General features: G+C 36.7%; 1 protein-coding gene across 3 annotated transcripts; it reads right to left on the minus strand.

The window, feature by feature from the left end:
* Nucleotides 1-2,526: 2,526 nt before the first annotated feature.
* On the minus strand, nt 2,527-18,480 carry mylk5 (myosin, light chain kinase 5). 3 transcript variants are annotated; one of them, XM_082181559.1, is made up of 17 exons: nt 18,188-18,480; nt 13,133-13,282; nt 12,674-12,826; nt 12,330-12,533; nt 11,427-11,462; nt 10,080-10,204; nt 9,828-9,981; nt 7,741-8,049; nt 7,392-7,491; nt 6,740-6,943; nt 6,355-6,572; nt 5,446-5,569; nt 5,195-5,347; nt 4,970-5,102; nt 4,033-4,117; nt 3,714-3,836; nt 2,527-3,621 (listed from the first exon to the last, which is right to left on the minus strand). In XM_082181559.1, exons 1-17 carry the CDS (start codon nt 18,342-18,344, stop codon nt 3,416-3,418), a joined length of 2,634 nt encoding a protein of 877 aa, XP_082037685.1. In that variant the 5' UTR covers nt 18,345-18,480; the 3' UTR covers nt 2,527-3,415. The 3 variants fall into 3 exon arrangements, with proteins under 3 accessions (XP_082037685.1, XP_082037686.1, XP_082037687.1); XM_082181560.1 differs by having other exon boundaries at nt 13,133-13,278; nt 18,184-18,480; XM_082181561.1 differs by having other exon boundaries at nt 7,392-7,488; nt 18,188-18,479.
* Nucleotides 18,481-20,930: the final 2,450 nt, after the last annotated feature.

The raw sequence follows: 20,930 nt of genomic DNA on the forward strand, positions 1-20,930 counted from the left end.
AGGTAGAGCTTGACATGGCAGATGTAACCAGTCAGCCTTCTTTACTGATACATAGACCAGTACGCAGATGTGAGGCAGAAAGTAAATCGATAATATAATCAAGCTGTTCAAGATGAACCGAATAGCAGTCTGTTTGATTTTGTCAGGTCTTGACGTCTGACTGCCCTTTCCTGATCCAGAGTGATGTAAGATGATCAGTATAACCAGACAAAAGATGAAACTCACAGGGACTGCTGCACAAAAAGAAGCCATAGTCAACGGATGGTACATTGTGATATTAAAAACGACTGTGACTATTCCTATGGTGACACTGTACATCCAAACAAATGTACAGAATATATGTGCCTGTATTTGCTTTGTGGATGCTTTTTGGTTCACATAGGCTACAGGATGAGCCACAGCTACATACAAGTCTATGGACATGCCAGCAAAGAACAAGGATCCTCCAATCAAACTGCAGCTGTGGAAGGCTGTGATGTATTCCTGTCCGATTCCAATCACTCCACCTAGGTTCTGGACGATGTTCAGCACAACTCTGACGTAATAGAAGACATGACAGGAGGCTAGATGAAGAAAGAGGAGTTTGTTCTGGGAAGAGGTAGATGAGTTTCCTGGACTCGTTGCACATTGTTTCAGACATAGTTCTGCAACCACATAGAGGGTTAATGGAAGATTGACAACAAGCGTACGTGTTGTACGATCCTATGCAGAGTTGGTCGTGGGATGAAATGTTGGAGAAATTCCCGTCTACACTCTGGGAAGATGAAGTGTTAGTTTTCCGCATCTCCATTCTTTGTCAGCGTGAGAGAAGGAAAGTCTGGTGCTCTGGTGATGGGGGGAGCAGGTTTTTATAGTACAACATCAGCTTGTGATTGATGTTTCTGTCATCCATTATCTGTGATATATTTGCATTAAGAAGGTCAAATGATCATTTGCAAAACCAGCTTATTTCCCACTTTTTTTGCCTTGAAATATACACCTGTTACAAGCAAGAACATTTGATTAAAAGTGACAAACCAACGGAGCCCTTGCACATGACATGCTTTTTGTAATTCAGTCGTGGCCATGTTGTGCTACTTGTTCACTTGTTTTTATTTTATTCAATCTGACCGTGATTTAAAGTATAGTTCACCCAAAAATGACAATTCTGTCATCATTTACTTGCCCTCATGTCGTTCCAAACATGTATGATTTTGGTTAATCTTCGAAACACAAACTAAGGTATTCTGTCCCTACATTGAAAGTCCAGGTAACCAAACCATAGAAGATCCAAAAAGACGTCGTAAAACGAATCTGTATAATCTGAATGGTTTAATTCAAGTCAAGAGGTGCGATTGCTTTAGGATTCATACACTCTCATTCATTTAGGATTCATACACTCTCAGATAAAAATGGTACAAAAGCTGTCACTGGGACAGTACCCTTTAAAAAGGTTATAATATGTAACATTTAGCCAGTACTATGTAGACTTTTGGTACCAATATTTAAGGTATTAATATACACTCTTTAGGTTTCTGAGAGTGTATAGATTCAATTTATGATGGCTTTAGGACCTTTTTGGATCTTGAAAGTTTTAGTTTCTTGGACTTTCCATTGAGGGTCAGAAACCTCACAGATTTCATTAAAAAGTATCTTAATTTGTTTTTCGAAGATTAAAGTTGTAGATAATAGGATTGGAATGACATGACGATGAGTAAATGACAGCATTTTCATTTTGGGGTGAACTATCCCTTTTATTAAAACAAGGGAACCAATTAGTATAATGAGGGAACAAAATAAGCTGTAGGAACAAATTCTTAATTCGTGGCCACAATATCATGTTCTCCCACCCCCATGTCATGTACTCTGTACAAACCTGCTGAAAAGACCAGTATGAACCATGTTTATGCTGGTTAGTGCTTGTTTTAGTGTATTAGCATGGTTTTTGGTGAAGCTGGTTGCCTGTGTAAGCCTGATTGGGCCAACAGAATCTCATGCTGGTGACCAGCAACTTTAAGAAAACACAACATGTTTGGGGCAGATTGATCATTAATCATTTTACTACCATGGCTTTACTACAAATATCATGGTTATAGTAAAACACTATTTAAATCTGGTGTTAGTGTGATTTTACTACAATTTCCAGACCAGAAGAAAAATACATTTGCATACATCCAACTTACTCTCATATTAATGAAGAATCAGAGGGATAGTTACTGGAAGGTACTGTAAGATAACATAGCTACAAGTCACCTTTGTTTGAAAGATGTTCAGAATGAGCCAGAAAGCACATCTTTTGGTTATATTGACCTTCTTCTTCTTGTGCTGTTGGCCTTTGACCTCAGGCCAGGTCAAGAAAGGAGGTCAGGTAAATTCACATGGGGATGTAGAAGAACAAAATACAGATTGTCTTGTTCTCATCTGCCCATCCGTTTAGATTAGTTAAACATGAAAAATGCTGTTTCATACTTGGACAGACTATGTAGTTTATTTCTTTCCTGTACACTGCAGATGCAAATTGTAGGAAAATGACCATGGCACACTAAATAAGAGGGAAAATTCAGTTTATTGCTGGATTATAGATCGTATGGAAATGTGACTAAACAGGAACAAATGATGACATGACATGCATCCTGTTGAAAACCCATTTCTTATACATAAAATAAGACCACAAAATGGCCTTTACTTTGTCAAACCTGCACATACAGCATCAGTAACATGTATCATCAAACCTGCAAATGTTTCTAAGGTTTCCTTTACACTGAGATCAGTAACACATACATTTGGTTACCAAATTTGTGATCAGAGCAGAGAGCAGTTTTAAGGATTCCAACAAAGTTTATAACATTACCAGAGATTCAAAAGAATAGAAAGACTATCCACACACTGCTAAAGTTGAAACAAACACAGGCTCAGATTAGTGTGTATGAGGCTTTTAGAATGCGAGTGATATTTTAAACTGCATTTGTTATTATAAAATCTGCATTTTTTGCAGGGATGAGTCGTTCACAAGAAGATCTATAACATATATTTATAAAACAAATAGGGTGAATTTAGATGGGGTGAGTTCTCAGAATCTATTTAAACTCAAACAGACTCTGATAGGAATTAAGCGGTGTAAAATTTTGTGAAAGCTTTGTCTATTTTGAGAGGTCACATACAATGCTAAACATCGCTCACTGATATGAATTGGTCAGTGATGTTATGATATTTATATTAATCGCCAATGATATTAAACCGTCCAATTATATTCTCATAAACATAAATAATAATAAATGACAATAACATAATTTCGATTTTTTTTATTACAGTTTTAACACTGAATTCACAATTATATCCCATTGATTGTATCAGTATATTTTAATCTCTCTGGTGTGTGTATGTTGTATTTATGATTGTTTTGTGTGTGCTATTATGAATCCATGTGTCTGTCTGTTTATTCTACAGTAAGTGTAGCAGAGCACAGCGCCTCCCCGAGTACATTAGTGGCTTTGCAGGAATACAGGCCGCTGTGGTGGAGAGAGATGTTCTCTAGGGTGAGTGTACAGCTGCCATTCTCCTCATAGTCCACCGTCACACACCCGTCCTGCAACTCCAGCAGCTCACCATCCCTCAACCACACCACCTCAGGGTCAGGGTAACCTGAAACACAAAGAGAAGAAGCCGTGACTTCATGAGAGACTGGCTCTGAAGTCTGTGGAGAAGGTCACTGACATCCATCAGTGTGTCCTAACCTGTGATGAGACAGGAGAGTTGGGCGCTGGAGCCCTGCGGGACGGTCAGGTCAGACGGAGTCTTGCTGAACTCAGGTTTACACTGAAGCTTCAGCTCCAGAGATTGCATTGCTTTATCTGTCTCTATAACACATATAATAACAAGAAACTGAAGTGTAAAATAATTTGTCACTGCAATAAAAAGAGCATTTAACATCTTCAGTGAGACACAGTTGGCAGAGATGTCACAAGTCACAAATGCTGACATTGTGCGTTATGGTATTTTACACTTGTTTCTGAAGCACATTGATTTTTTGTTCATGTTTAATTTCTTTCTCACCATCTACAGGGCTCAAGCTTGCAGAAGCCTCTGGTTTAGACAAGATAGCCATCCTCTTCAGAGCCAGCAAAGCTTTGCCTGTTTTCTAAAAACAGAGAAACAAAATGATAACGAAAGAACAGAAGTCCAATTCACTAACGTATGACTCTTATGAATCAGTTGTTTAAAATAAATGAATTGGTCAAAAAGACTGATGAGGTCCCTGATCTGTTTGAGACATTCTAGAAAATGTTTGCGACTGTACACATAAGCATTGAAATATAATTTTTCCGCCCATCCCATTTTCCCTCATCATAGGATAGTTCACCCAAAAATGGAAATTCTGTCATCATCTTCTGCTGAACATAAAAGAAGATATTTTGAAGAATATGGGTAACCAAACAGTTGATTCCGTAGTATTTTTCCATAGCTGTTTAAAAAATGGATGTCAATAGAGGATAGGCTTTACTAACTGCATTTGTGGGAAACAGCTAATAATTTAATGAATCGACAGCCCATCTGCTAATTTTCAACATGTTTGCTCTTTTTAGACAGATGTCTGATGTCAAATGGCTGTCCCCTCAAATTGTGCCCTTTTTAAGGGTATAGGGGGCGATTTCGGACATAGCCTATGATTGACTGTCTCACAACTCTGAACGAATTCAATGACGTGAAGGCTGTAATGTGATTGGTTATCAAAGCACACATGATCCAATTTAGGCGTAAGTAACCGTTACGCTTTATCCGACGGTTGAGCAGTGAGCACCACAGTCTCTGGTGTGGTCCGAGATAATTTTGTCCGGCTTGGAGAAAAGGACCAACTATTGCTTTATTCCACCTGAAATCAATCAAACTTTTAAAATGCTTATAACTCACTTACTTGACTGAGTGTTGTTCATATAACATCATGCAGTTAGCAAACCAAATATAAAAGAAGTTAACTTCGTGATAAGATTACCTTCCACTTCTGCCTGGTCAGGAATTTCTTCATCTTGTTTTTGGAAAGGTTTTTGGTGGCGCTGCTGGTGTTGTCTACACACGTATATGCCAACCAGGCATGAGTTATGGCATCTTCACATGACATCCTACGCCTGTCAAGAGGGTTCAACGCACAGTTATAAATCTGTGTGGACGCTACGCATCTGTATGATGTGTGTAAGGGAAGTGAAGGATAATAAAGCACCTGACATCTTTGCTGAGCAGAGAGCTAATGAAATCCTTTGCCAGGTCTGTGATCTCTTCAAAGCTCTCCTCATCAAACTCCCACTTCGCTGCTGTCACGAGAGCCAGAGTCTCTGTGTCACTTTCACCCTGGAATGGAGATTCACCGCTCAACCTACAAGAGGACCAAATCAGAATCAGATTAAATGTAATGGCATGATTCACCAGAAGGGGGCAACAAGCGCTTAAGTGACAGGCAGTGTTTGAGCTCACAGGATGTAGCAGATGACACCAATGCTCCACATGTCAGTGGCCGGACCGACAGCCTCAAAGTTGATGACTTCTGGAGCAACAAATTCTGGAGTGCCATGCATCACTTTCAGAGGTGTGTCGGGATCTAATGTACATTACAAACATACAGTGTTATATACATATGTATGTATAGTTTTTTATCAATATTTTGAATTTGCTTTTTTTTACTTGATTTTTTATGTGGTTTTATTCGTTTTTTAAATATGAAAAAAAAATATTTATTCCATTTTTAGTTTTTATTTATTTCCAGTTATTATTATTTTATAATTATTATTTTATTTCAACTTAAACTTATTTCAGTAAGTTGTCAAGGTAAATGATTAAGTTTTTTTTCTTCTGATATTTTATTTTATTTCAGCTTTATTTTAGTTAACAAAAATGTTTTCAATATTTTAGTTGTAGTTTTAGGTAACGATAATAACCCTGCAAACATTTCACTCAGAGATCCCTTGTGAAAAGTACTGTGTATCAACAACATAGTACTTCGCTATATACCATAGTACTGAAAGATTACCATAGAAATATTTGCTTGTTGTGTTATATTTTGATGGTACTACGAAGTAGTATTGGTATTGCCATCATTCATTTCCAAATAAAACATGGTATTAAATGATATGTCTAGATATGTTTGAAATGTAAAATCAATGTAATTTAGTTTTAATTTAATTAAATGTAACTATATCTAATATTATTATTTATTATAGATTATTTTATATTTTTACTTACATTAACAATATTTAAGTGGGATATTATTTTGAATTTATATATTTTATTATATAAATATATATTATATAACTTTTTGTTATTTTATTACACAATTTTATTACAAAATGTGTTGTCGTGTTGACAGTATCGTCAGTATATTCGTACCCAGCTTGCTAGCGAGTCCAAAGTCAATGATTTTGATCTGAAACCCGGTTCTGTCCACACAGACGATGTTCTCAGGTTTGAGGTCCAGGTGGATGATGTTTTGCTGGTGCATATAATGAATCCCCTCCAGAATCTGACGGATGTAGCCCACACTAGACACTTCTGTGTGCACATAACTATCATCCACAATACGCTCAAACAGCTCCCCACCAGCAACACTGCACATAGACACAGATTCAGCTGTTAGGTGGCAAAAATACTATAGTGATGATCAAACTATTGTCGCTATTGAAGTTAATGCATTGACCCTGTTGGCATTTCTCATTTCTGTATATTGTTCTAAAAACAGTGCACTCTTCAAAACACCAGCATGCAAGATACTCACTATTCCATCACCATGATCATCTCTGCCTTGTTATCATATGCGGCGAGACACTGCACCAATTTTGGATGGTGTAAGAAGTTCATTAGCTCTATTTCTTTCCTCGCGGCTTCTCTCTCCTTTGCCCGACGACCTTTGTAGAACTTTCCAGCGTATACACGTCCTGTCTCCTTATGGGTCAACCGAAACACCTGGCCAAACTTCCCTCTGGGGAAGATTCAGAATTGGAGTATGAAATCATTGTTTCTCTATATCCTAACTTCCCATTTATCCAGTTCTTGAGAATTAGATAAGAGAATTTGATATTTTGCCTTAAATCAGTGTTTTCTGGGCTCAGTCCAGGAAAAGTTTTTTTTATTTTTATTTTTTATGAATCTATGAATTACATGTTATGAGGGATGATGCAATTTCCACTCAAAATGTACCAAGCTTGACTCTAACTTAACCCTGCTTATTTTTCTTTTCGAGTCAGCGTCTTTGTGTAAACATGATCATTTATCTAGGCATATTTCTGGGAATCAGGGTCAAGTGTGTGGGTTGTTTTCTCTTTTTGATGCAAGTAAGCCTGTAGGAACATGTATGCACTCAGAAGTTTTGTCCTGTGAACGAGAGCTATGAGGCCCGCTGAATGTGTGCGTTTTTTAAGGATACTTACACTCCTAGTTTTTCCAGGACATTATAGTGGTCAGAAAGTTTATTCTCAGTGTTGATGGTGACATTCACATACTCCACTGGTTTCTCGTCACAGGGCTCTGCTTTGAAAGACAACATGCTTTCATTCACAATGGGACCTCAACTCAAAGCCTCAACCCTTAGATTGCATCGTCTTCGGTAATGACTTTAAATGCATTCTTCCTGTTTACAATCTGGTTACTGGACCTTTTCCCCATAAATTGTGAGAAAATAGCTTAAAAGTACAAGCCAGTAAGGGTTGATTCGGCATAAAAGATACATTAAGACCACTAAAAGTCATCAACTTTTATAACATTTCAGAAAAACCTCACCTGGGTTGTCCATCCTGATTGGCTGGGACTCTTGGCTCGGTTCGCTGATGCCCACAGCGTTATAGGCCCTGACCCGAAAGCAGTATTCTCCCTGAGGCTGGAGTCCTGAGGTCACCCTGAGTGAGGTGCTCTTGCACTGGCCTGTGAGCTCTTTCCAGTGGTCAGTCTCACCGGCGCTTTCACGAACCTCCACCACGTATCCCGTCACAGCGCTGCCACCATCGTAAGACGGCCCAGACCAGGACAAAACCAGAGAGTGAGGGGAGAGAACACACGCCAAGGGACAGGAGGCAGGAGGCTGTGGCAGGTCTGGATAAAACACACATAAATACAAATCACATCACCAAATGTTTGTACCATTTTCTATGAAAATTTAATTGAATTATTCTACATGTGAAGTGAGATTTTGATAAGGTAAATGTACTTTTTAGGCTTGAATATATCTGGCATATTATAGTACGGTTACTCAATTTGACATGAACAAGATGTCTTTTAATAAAAAAGTCAGAAAGTAAAAAAAAATATCTTAAGCTAAAAAGCAAAGTTTAGAAATAAATAATATTTTAAAATTGCTTTGTTAATAAAAGTTTAATCCATTACATAACTTTTTACTTTTTAATGATATTATTTTATTTTATTATCGTATTGTTTCATACAGTCTCTGTACAGTTACACCACCCAGGAATTCTTGTCTTCAAGCCTCTCAAAAATATAAAGAATGTATTTAAATTCAGGAAGGAAAAACATTTTAATCATTGCATTTTTTTTAATAACGTACGATTTGTTACGATTTTCTGGTCAGTAACCACTACGACGGAGAATTCAGTATTTATATTCTTTAATTAACTGACACTCAGGAGAATACAGGATTAATACGAACGAACATGGAACGTTAACGCAAGACAAAACACTGGAGTTAACGCAAGTCAACTCTAGTGTTGTCAAAAGTACCGACTTGGGTAACATTTTAAAAATGTGACGCTTTGAGCGCTGTTGTGCGGAATCGTAAACACCTCTGATTGCCCATTGTGCTCACACGCTCATCAAATATGTCTGTGATTAGTTACAATGACCAGCACTTCAAAAACATGTTGTAAATATACATCAATGATGCTCTTCACTGAGCGCTTACACAGATACAAAAGGGAGCGTTTGAAAGCAGGCGTTTATCAGCGGACCAGTGTTTACGATTCCGCTCAACAACGCTCAAAGCGTCACATTATTTACATTTCAGTACCCTTGTCACCCAAGTCGGTAATTTTGACAACACTACGGGGGAGACTTATGGGCTTAAATACACAGGGAGAAATGAGGTAACTAAATGAACAACAGGTGAACTTAATCAGTAACTAAGGGAAAAAACTGGCACACACTAGGAAACTAGGGCTGTGTCCGAAATTTCACCCTATACCCTTATATAGAACACTATTTGAGGGGAAATCCATTTGTGGTGGTGTCCAAAACAATAGTTGACATTATCGAGTGCACTCATTCAATCCCACAATGCACCGCAATAACGAGTGTACAACCGATGTAAGCTCAACGGCTAGAGAATACCCATAGTGCACTGTGAGAGTCGCATGTCGAATAAATTCCCACATCTGACCAGAAGATGGCGCCCGCAGCTGAATCATCCATCCATTCATTATACAAACCGCTGGTCCACTGTGGCTACAGCGTAATATCATACATGTATAAATTCCTTTTTAATTGATTATTAAATTGTTTAATTAAGGTTTATACATGCTAGTTTCCATGACAGAGTTCAAGACAAATCTTCTCATTACTACTGGAGCTTCCAGTTTGCTAAGTTTCAAACTATGCAAAACTATCCAAATTCTCTCACTCCTTTTCATTCACTCCTTCAAGTGAACTATTTTAGTGAAGTAATGTAGGGAATAGTGAATGTGGTATAGGGGGCGATTTCGAACACAGCATATATCACCTTACAATGACAGGGCACACAGGCAAACGGGAACAGGGAAAACAGAACCAAAACAGAGCATCCACGTTACAGTAATAGACTAAAAACTGAGCATCACACCCCAAATAACTACTCAATGTGGGGGTTGTCTGTCTGACCTTACCAATGACATTCAGGGTCACTGTGTGTTGGGCTGAACTTTTGCGATCTCGCACAAATATCGTGTAACGTCCAGAGTCCTCAGGAAGAGCTTCAGAGATCACCAGAGAACTGCTTTCATCACAGGACTCTATATGAAACCTGGAGCTTTCCACCACCTTCAGAAAGACAGATAATTAAACATCCAAACAGGAGGACATGCAGTATGAAACGTGTCTGGATTGTGTTGTGTTAGTGTGAGTGCTTGCTTATTTACCTCTTTTTTGTTACAGACCCAGCAAGACGCAACAGGACAGCTGCCTTTGAAGGAACAGGTCAAACGGGCCGTCTCTCCAACATGCACCTCCAGCCGATCGAATGAATCTACAAACTGCACAGGTGCTGTAAACACCAGCCCATAAGAAAGAAAATCAAAAATATCTCAATTGTTTTTCCTAGACAGCAATGAGATTAAATGGAGAGCAATGGGTGACTTTTGCTTAAGTCTTTTACTTCTCGGATTTTTATATAAAGTTAAAATACATATACAACTGCAATTATTTGTAATATAATTATACATATAATGTATTAATTTGCAAATAATTGTAATGTACATTCACACCATTCTGGCAGAAGTGGCTTTCACTCCAAACATTATTCTAACAGAAAACCAGATGGCACTTTTTTTTCACACAATTCAGATATTAAGATTTTATATTATAATCTTTTTTTTTTTTTACAGGCGTTTAGTTCTGCCACCATACTGCAATTATTCAAATCAACACTCAAATGAACTTGACTGGCTTGATAAAAGCCTGATCTAACCGCATGGTACCACAGATAGCAGTGTGTTTTACATGAAAGACCAAAAGACCTAAAGAAAACATTCATTATTCAGTGCTTCAGTGCCCAGCCCAGTTACGAACAGAAGTACCAAAGAAAATGCTGATAACATGTTGAAGTGATGCTTATAAACTGTCAAATTCCTATTTTTATACCTCAGTCTAAGTATTTGGGATCCTTTAACTGATTATCTGTCTGTAAGGTATAAATACACAATCTAAGACAAAAGTTGATGTTTAATGGTAGGTTTTATCAAAGAATATTGCTATGGACAACAAGGATTACTGTATTTAAAAAGAATAAAGTCATTCTTAAGATGAACATTAGTAGCCAGGACACAACACACTGTATTCAGCTTCCTGTTATTATGTATACAACACTAACAGCCCCTGGAAGAGCCAGTCGATCTAGAAGTTAAGATCAGCAGAGTGAAACACAGCCGCTCAGAGCAAATTACTCCTTTTTTGAAGCAGGTCACAGTGGTTACACTTTAACTCGCAATTCAAGACACACAAAAAAAGCTTTAAAAGACATGGTGTTATTAGAATATTAAGAAAAGCAAAGCAGGTGTGGGTGTGGGAGGCTATAAATCAGAATGCCTTTAAGAAATGAGGAAGGAAAGAAAAGATCTTCACTGAAATTCAGAAAATTGTGCCAAAAGTCTGGGATTCAACTGTTAAGTTATGGTATGAAGAAAAAAGGATAAGAACAAGTAAATCTTTCACCAAGAAGCAAAAAAGATGCAAAAGTAAAACTGAAAATGGAATGTTGATGGTCTTACCTGTACCTGAGCTGCTTCTCCTTTTGACAAGCACCTCTGTAACATGACACAGAGATAACACAAATATGTAAAGAATCAGGTGTGTGTGCAGATACATTTGTGTTAAAGAGCATTTATAGCTTAAGCTTTGCCTATCATATAAGGGAGGAGTCAAATGATCAAGTATGTGTGTCTAAGAAAAATATTCAATAGATTAGAGGAAATGCTTTAGATGACAACACCATAAGTATGTTAACCAGTCAGGAAATAGTCCTTTTATATGATCTATTATCCTAACACTATATAGACAGGTTTCATGTTACATTAATTACATTAGTTAACATCAACTAACAATGAACAATACTTCTACAGCATTTACTAATCTTAGTTAAAGCTAATTTCAACATTTATTTATACATTAATGTGAAAAGTATTTGTTAACATTAGGTTATGCACTGTGAACTAACATGAACAATGAACAGTTAGATTTTTTACTAACATTAACAGAGATTAATAAATGCTGTATTAGTGTTGTTAATTGGTGGTTCATGTTAGCTTATGCATTAACTAATGTTAACAAATGAGACCTAATTGTGAAGTGTTACCTTTATTATTATATATTTCAATTTTTTATAGAAATATTATATCGTCTATATACATAATGAATAAAAATTAAATATACTGAGCATATAATATAATATATGAGCTATGTATAATAATTAATGGAATAATTGGATTTTTCTAATGTGATAAATTAAAGTGCTTTTTAAAATCGCTTTAGATGTAGTTTAGGAAGTGACACCACCCTAATGACATGACATGGAAGCTTTGAAGGAACCAAAAATGTTCCATGTATTAAATGACACGTCCTATACTTTAATCTTTGAGGTAAATTCATGGGTAGGGCCATTGTTTGTGACATACCTCTTTTGAGTGCTGGAGAGCTTGTTATAGGACTTCCTGTCTGGGGCGACTGTGGGCCTTTAAAAACACTGATGTCATCTGTGACGTTTTGGCTAGAGTTTAAGACCCCATTTACAATATCAGGAGTGTGAGGGTGAGAAGAATTAGGATGTGAGTGAGATGTTTGGGTCATCTCGTTATGCATCCCAGCAATTGTTTCATAGTCTACAGTTGATTTGTTAGAATGAGTGAGAGAAAAAAAGAATTATATTAGAAAAGGCAATTAGACATTCAATGCTCTTGTAGAAATATACACTACACAGTATACACTTTAGACTAAAGTTGAATATACTATACATACTTGCCTCTCACACACACTGCTGCACTGCTGGATGTTTTTCCTGCTGTGTTTTCGGCCACACAAGTGTAAGCCCCAGCATCCTCCGGGAGACATTCCTTAACTACCAAACTCACCTCTCTTCCCACAAATGAGGATTTACCAAACAGCACAAACTCACCTAAAACGGTTATGGTACAAATGGATGGAAAAAAGAGAAGGGGTGACTTTGTGGCATTAAGAATTGAGTCATCAAAGTTTAAATTTAAATTAAATAAAACATTTCTGTATGCATGCAATTGATATGACTTTCTTGATATTTCATTTTTTTATTTACTGAACAATTTAAATGTACAATGTCAAGTAAGGAAGAGGAACTTGCATATGAAAACATAATTATCTTCAGTTTAGAGTGTACAGATTCTTACCCAGACTACAGTAGCAAAATCAGTATTAAAAAAAAAAAAAAAAAAAAAACTGGACTCACCATTATGCAGCCAGGAAACGTTGATTGGCTGGCTCCCTGTGATAGTCCCTTTCAGTTTGATGTCATTTCCTTCATCCACTATACAGTCCTCGAGGGGTTCAGTGAAAAGAGGTGGATCCTGGCCCCTTGTGTGGCTGTGTTTACCACTCTCTAGCTTGACAGAGCAAAGAAGAATGAGATTAGTTGCAGATATTTATTATACAACAATAAAGTACAGTTCTCAAATTTGCTCCAACAGCACTGGGACTTTTCACTGTTTGTATCACACTGTCTGAATTTGCGTGTTCCAGTCAGTCTTTTGTTGATTACATCCTTACCAGTAGGGTGCAAGTCTTCATGAGTGAGTCATTATATCATTCATTTAAAGGCACACTATGCAGTTTCCGTTTTCCTCAAACAGCGACCCCTAGAGTCACTGTGGAGTACTTGTATTTAACGTTACTGTCGTAAATACCACTCACGCAGAGCCGTCTCTGCACTCTTCCAGCCGCGCTTTCTTCGTCGACTCTGCCATGATTCACGTCTGAAATGCGTGCTAGTGTCTTCCATAGAGGCTGCTTCATATGTCGTGCCGTAAAGCAAGTCGTGATTCTCGCGATATTTGTCGGGGCTCCACTTCTCAAACCTGCATTGCTGGTTTTGCCAGCGGTGTCCCCCCCCCTGCTTGCTATCGGGATGATTCGCCCTACTACGAGTTCGTTTACCATCGAAATGATTTCAAAGCTGTTATATTAAGGTACAAATCTTGCATGTGCCTTTAACTGATTCATTCAAACACACCGATTCATTCATGTACTTAAAGGGATAGTTCACCCAAAACTGAAAATTCTGTCATCATTTACCCTCAGGTTGTTCCAAACCTCTATACATTTCTTTGTTCTGTTGAACACAAATGAAGATATTTTGAAGAGTGTGGGAAACTGAACAGTTCTGGGGCACCATTGACTTCCATAGTATTTTATTTCCTACTATGGAAGTCAGTGGTGCCCCGAAAAACGGCCTGGTTACAAACTTTCTTTAAAATATCTTCCTTTTTGTTCAGCAGAACAAAGAAATGTTTACAGGTTTGGAACAACCTGAGGGTGAGTAAATGATGACAGAATTTTCATTTTTGAGTGAACTATCCCTTTAACAATAGGTGTGAAGCGGCTCTAGACAGACCGATCGGTGTATAACTTTGAAGTACAGCGAGAGCAATTAGAAAGCAGACGGCTCCATATGTTTTCGAACTGCTCTCGGGGTACTCTGATGTCATATCGGTCTGCGTAGCTCTGCTTGAAGTTGAACAAACCTCATTTTATGAGTAAAATCATTAAATCATTCACTCAACCGATTCATTCAAAAGCACCAATTCATTGAGGAACGCCACTGCTCTTTGTTGTTTAGAGACTCTGGCTTCATTTGGAAATAATTTGGTTGGTGGAGCAAAAATAGACAAAGTAGCCAATATTGTGTTAAAAATCTAAGTTTCTCAATATAACTTGTTTGAGGTATTGCATAAAAGCAATATCACACTCACAATCGTGCTGTTTGTCTGAATATATCAGGACTCTTGAGTGTGATATTACTTAAAAATAATATGCTTGCACTTCTCTGCTCTTTTCCGTTCCGGCTGCACATTGTTGTTAGCATGTTTTATGCATTGCTAATCTGTTGAAATAGGAAAAAATTGGTATTTATTTAGTAATAATTCATTTAATTTTAAGCAGTAATATGCACATGTTAGTTCATGATTTTGATGCCTTAAGCTTGTTATCTTATGCAAGTGAATTTGTTTATCTTGTTTTAATGATGTTTAGATATTTGTGACCCTGGACCACAAAACCAGTCACATGGGTCAATTTTCTGAAATTGAGATTGATACATCATATGAAAGCTGAATAAATAAGCTTTCAATTGATGTATGGTTTGATAGGATAGAACAATATTTGGCAGAGATACAACAATGTGAAAATCTGGAATCTGGGGGTGCAAAAAAATTGAAACATTGAGAAAATTGCCTTAAAATTTGTCCATTTATGTTCGCAATTATGGTGCGTTCACTCACAAAAATAAATGTTTTATATATTTACAGTAGGAAATTTACAAAATATCTTCATGGAACATGATCTTTACTTAATAACGTAATGATTTTTGGCATAAAAGAAAAATCGATAAATTTGAATGTATTGTTGGCTATTGCCACAGATATACCCGTGCGACTTATGACTGGTTTTGTGATCCAGGGTCACATTTTTACTGCAAAACAAGATCAAAATACTGATTAAGAACATTGTTTTTTTTCCTGTAATAAACAAGAGCTTAATATTAGACCTGAATCGTGTATACTATAGTGTTTAACAATAAGTTCACACAGGAAGAAACCAGGCTCGTATAAATGAAGAGATGTGTTCCAGTAAACAGCTGCAGTATCTCTTAACATCCTCGCCATCACACCTTCTGTCTAGAAACAGTGCTTATTTTACATGCCACATAAGAATGGCAAAAAGCAACAGAAACTTTTAATAAAAAATGATCAACAAAAGAACAATATAACTAACAAAATTGTTGTAACTCAAAAAGGCGGACTGAAATCAGACCAAAGGCTTGAGCTAAAGTGTGATCTCATCTGACACTCCTCCAACAAACTTGTTTCTGTTTAAAATACCATCACTTAACTTTTGTACAAGGCATTGGGTGGAGCCTTGTATAATACAATTAACCTATCAAAAGTATGTGTTTGAACATAGTAACTTTAAAATGTGAATGGCCTCTTTTGTATTTTTGTCATTTAGTCAAGGGACACATAGCATGTCATTTCGATTAAAAGAACTAGTTATTCTAGTCCTCCTGTCTTAACAATGGACCAAACACTTTTGTTCTCACTGACCTGGTAGATCACATGGTCTTTTGATCTGGCCTAAAGTAATCCTTGTTTGTTCATGCAAACAAGCATTTTTTACTGGTTGTTATGGGACTGTCGAAAAAATAAAATGGTGACTCCAATTCTGAGAAGAACAAACTGAAATGTTTTTAGTTTCATTCTTTGTACTGTCACTGTCATGTATCAGGTGATAAGATCTAAGAAATGAAAGGAAGGAACTAGTGTTGTAATCATGTTAAAATGCAGTTCAGAAGAGAGCGGCAGTACCATCAAACATACAGTACATGTCCCACACAAGCCAGTGCATGAAACACAAAACAAAAGCCTGGTGTTCAAATTAGCATGGAAGGAATTTCCTGCCAATATAGTGACCTCTTGCCTGGTCAGTAATTTGCATCCTGAGGAAGATAAGATTTGGTGAGGTTCAAAAGTCGGAGACCATTTTAAACCTGGAAATACACATAATGGTTTAGGAACGTTTATTTTGAAACAGAAGTAAAGTTAGGGTGTAAAATTAAGAAGAAATAAAAAAGAGATTAAAATGTAATTCATGTTGTTACATCTAAATGAACTGGTTTTATGTTTCTTAAATTTTTTATTTAATCTGATTAAATAAACCTGACAAATTAGGTATGGATACCTAATAAGATACCAAAAGTAGTTTGTATGGATTAGATCCATGGTTCTCAACCAGGGGGCCGGGGAAAAGTTTGCTACGGCTGGTAAACATCTTTGCAATACCATTGGTCTGTGACAATTACATTATAAGTAGGTGTGTGCGGAGGCTCCGCCTTCTTTCACGCGGACATCTTTTTTGGTTCATTTTCCAGTTCATCAGACGTCCACGAGGGAAGACATGGACACATATGAACAAAATGAAGTTGTACTTCTGATGAAACGAGATACTGACACTGTTTTTCATGTTTAATACGGCTTAATGCTTGATTTAAATAAACGTGACGTGACATTACTAGAGTGCCGAATTGCAGAGCTAGTGCAAACATATCCACGTTGCAATGATCAGATGCTTTATTTAAAAAATGCTTGCTGTTTTTTTAATTTTGTTGTGCGTTTATTTTGTTATTGAGAGGAAAGCGCGCAGCACATATTTACATATTCATCTAAGCGTCAGATGATCGCTAACAGTATATCGCTGCTCATGTATTTCGAACTTCGTTTTACCCCTAAGCGAAGAACGAAAAAGAACTTTGCATATATCGAGGGCCGTGAGTATAGCGACAAACCTTCAACAAACCTCTATTTCCTTCAACTGTTGTTTTGTAAAAGAATGTACAGTTCTCGAAACTTCTGGAATAACAAGAATAATTGTGGTTAATTAATTCCCAGTTTCTGTTAATAAAAATAATTACAGCAGAAAATATCATGGCTCATATGAGGGGCCTTCGAATATTATTTTGCACAAATCGAAAAGATTGAGAACCACAGGTTTAGATCAAGTAGAAATAGATCCATTTGTTTTTGTGTTTTTTTCCCCAGAAAGTGATATTTTGAAATGCACATTGCAATAATTTAAACGTTACACTTAAAATATTTTGCTGTTAGTTTTTTAATTAAACATTTGATTAATTTAGAAAAAAAGGCAAAATTGTGCACACCATTTCCACTAGTGGTCTCAAAGTTTTGGACCCCACTATATATATATATATATATCAGAATATCACAAACACTAGATTGAATAGTAACTGGTGGAGTAGAGTACTCTTTATCAGTATCTTTATCAGAAGTCAGTCTGGTAGTGAAAAAAAACAAAAATCCTTTCAGGCAGGTATTATGATGTCCTATCTGTCACATAAGAATGTACAAGATTTCCCCGTCTAAATCTGGCTGAATGCAGTTGTGCAATGAACTCCCCATCACCTGAGATTACAATCCAAATGGAGTGAAAGTGAAAACAAAGTGCCTATCATTCCTAGATGACTGTTAAAATGATTAACCATGACGACTCTATAGAGGGATTGTCTTAAGAACAATACTTCCTGCAAAGATCACGCATCTAACCACAAATTAAGGTCATGTTAACCTCAACATGTTTTAAAATGCAAACATCCAACCAACTTGCCCAAACCCATATACAGAAACACAAATAGGCTCTCTGGAGTATGCAAATACTGACAGACACACTCACAAACACTTGTGTGCAAATGCGAGATTCAAGAAGTTTGCAGACTTGCCTGTGCTGAGTGTCTCTTCAGGCTGCTTCACGGCTGGGTTGATTGTAGTTATGTGTGTGGGTCGGGACCCTTGTTCATTAGCCGCCTTTGACTGGGAGCCTGACAGCTGTATCCTGAAAGTGGACACATAACGTGTCTTCCCATCAGTGATACTCATTTCTCTTCTCAGTATAAACCCGTTTCATAAAATCCAAGTCATTTCCCAGCTTTCTTATCAAACGCCTCGTATTTTCCTGTGTCTGTTACACACACACATGTCCTCTGACCTGTGTTGTTCTCTGCGTTCTCTCTTTAGTTTCTGACTCCTCCCCACCACTGAAGCCTCATTCATTCGTTCTACAGGAGATTGTCATCTTGCTGGGTTAGACTCAGCACCTCCTCTCAGACCTCACCCGCAACTATCACACCATTTCAACATATATTTTTAACACAGTTTCTTTTCACACACTGTGGCTATGATAAGGGAAAGAGAGAGAGAAACATAGAGTGGGTGATAAGAGAGAACATGTTATGTGCATGTTATGTTCATTAATACTTTGGAAAAGTAAAATATATTGTGTCATGTCAGGGATGTTTATTTAAATCTATCTGTGTGAAAAGGGAGACAAAGATAGACAAATAACAGATTCAAAACTGAATCAAAGGTCAGGCATTCCCCATTCCTTTCCCTTCTGTAATTACTGCCTTGTTATCAGTTGAACTTTGGTTGTGTGTTCGTTTTCATTGAAAAGAAAACTGTGCTTGATTGTTTCGAATCTGTGTCATTTAGTCTGAAAATTCAAGAACATTTCAAGAAGTCTCTTATGCTCACCAAGACTGCATTTATTTGATCAAAAAAATCTAATATTAATAGTAATATTGTGAAATATTATTACAATTTAAAATAACTGTTTTCTATTTGAATATTTTTTTAAATTTAATTTATTCCTGTGTTTGCAAAGCTGCATTTTCAGCATCATTACTCCAGCCTTCAGTGTCACATGATCCTTCTGAAATCATTCAGATTTTTATTTTTTGATGAATAGAAAGTTTTGGAACAGCATAAATGTCACTTTTTATTAATTTAATGCATCATTGCTGAATGAAGAATATAAATTTACTGAGTAACGTGTCCACTTTTATGTAAACAGCATTTTGTACTGTATGTAAACCAAGCAATTTTAAGGAGTGTAATGAACAAAAATCCACATGAAAACCAGAAGTGATTAAAACTCCCGCTCTCATCTTTGTGTGTGTGTGGTGGTGTGTGATGAGGAGCTGTTTGCTTTGGATGTGCCAGTCCACAGAGAAACCCAAACATCCACTAAAGACCTTGAACATGTGAACACACTCATTTGGAATCAATAATGCAGAAAAACAATGTTACTGTATGTGTATTTGAAACAAAAAAATAATGAACTTTAAATTACTGTAACATGACTGAAATATGTGCTTGTCAGGAGCTAGAGGAAGTCCCAAAGCTTTGTTTTGTGGTAGAGAGTTAATCCGTTAACTTTAAGGGGGTAGTGTACAATCAGCCCATCAAAGGTCTGTTAATGTTGTTACGGTTGGAATGCAGACAGGAAGATCCTGGACAATAATCCATGAATAACTGGAAACAAAAAACAAAGCAGCTGACAAATAATTATTTGACTCATAAATCGCACAAGGATTTCCTGTACATAAAAAAAAAAATATATATATATGGTAAAGTGATAGCAGTCATTTTTTCAAATGTTACACTTTCTGGTTCAAAAGTAAATGAATATGTGCAATTAATAATCATAATTATTATATTATACTATATTTATATAATTATTATTATTATTAAAACAAATAATAATCTCAACATTAAAAAAGAAAGAATGGAAACAATGTAAAACTTGTACACACAAAGTTGGGCCAAAATTAATGAACTAATGAAAGAGTGCTTTGTGAAATGAACATCAAATATGCATTATGTATAAAAATAGTGGGCTTCAATTGTTGCAGTAATCAACTGATACATTGGAAAATCCTGTTAAAGTGTAAAATCCTGTTAATGTCAAGTATCTATTCCTGAATTTGAAAGAGGGTGAGAATCTTGTGCACTCTAGTGGAAAGAATGAGGAATAACACATGAAAACATGTAAGCTAATACTTCAAAGACCTGTAACCTTTTCAGTCTAAAGTGGGGAATATTTGCTGGAATTACCTGAATTAAAACACAAATAACTCTGATGTGGTTCTTCATGTACAAGTAGAACCCTCTGACACACACCTGCTATCTTCACCCATATTGTTATAGGCATCGTAGCTTTTATTGACTTTTCAGATGTAGGAAATGGGCTGAAAACCACTTATGCTTGGAGAGGTGGGTATAGCTGATGTAAATAAATAAAGATGATTGAAACAAATTTGTCAGAATCAGTTCATGACCTAAAAAACCTAAAACACTTCTGATGATTAATGATTTTGAAGGCCATTTTAAATGGTAAAGTGCGTGCAGTCCTTTCATTGAAGCACATCTGTGTAGTAAATGATTCACTGTGGTTTATTTCATTTGTTTCCTCACACTTGTCCTCAAAAAAATGCTCTGATTGAAGTTACTCTTATTCTCTCAAACACTTCAGTGACATATTCCCCGCAAACAAGCAGTGTTGTATATTTGTGCAGCTTCCTGTGGTATATGGGATTCGGTACACAAAGATTTCCTGTTTGATCATTTGATGTTGCTTTGATTTTCTGTGAATGGGTGGTTAAGAAATGAAATACTTCTGGGAAG

The sequence above is a fragment of the Leuciscus leuciscus genome, assembly GCF_965113295.1.
Source record: "Leuciscus leuciscus genome assembly, chromosome: 1".
NCBI lineage: Eukaryota > Metazoa > Chordata > Actinopteri > Cypriniformes > Leuciscidae > Leuciscus > Leuciscus leuciscus.

Bases quoted from the DNA above. Each gene is read 5' to 3' on its own strand.
- mylk5 (XM_082181559.1), bottom strand. From the start codon at position 18,344: ATGAGTATCACTGATGGGAAGACACGTTATGTGTCCACTTTCAGGATA. The intron at 8,050-9,827 runs GTAAGGTCAGAC...TGTTTTATCCAG, and splicing joins AGTGACCCTGAATGTCATTG to ACCTGCCACAGCCTCCTGCC. The intron at 3,622-3,713 runs GTTAGGACACAC...TTTGTGTTTCAG, and splicing joins ACTCTCCTGTCTCATCACAG to GTTACCCTGACCCTGAGGTG.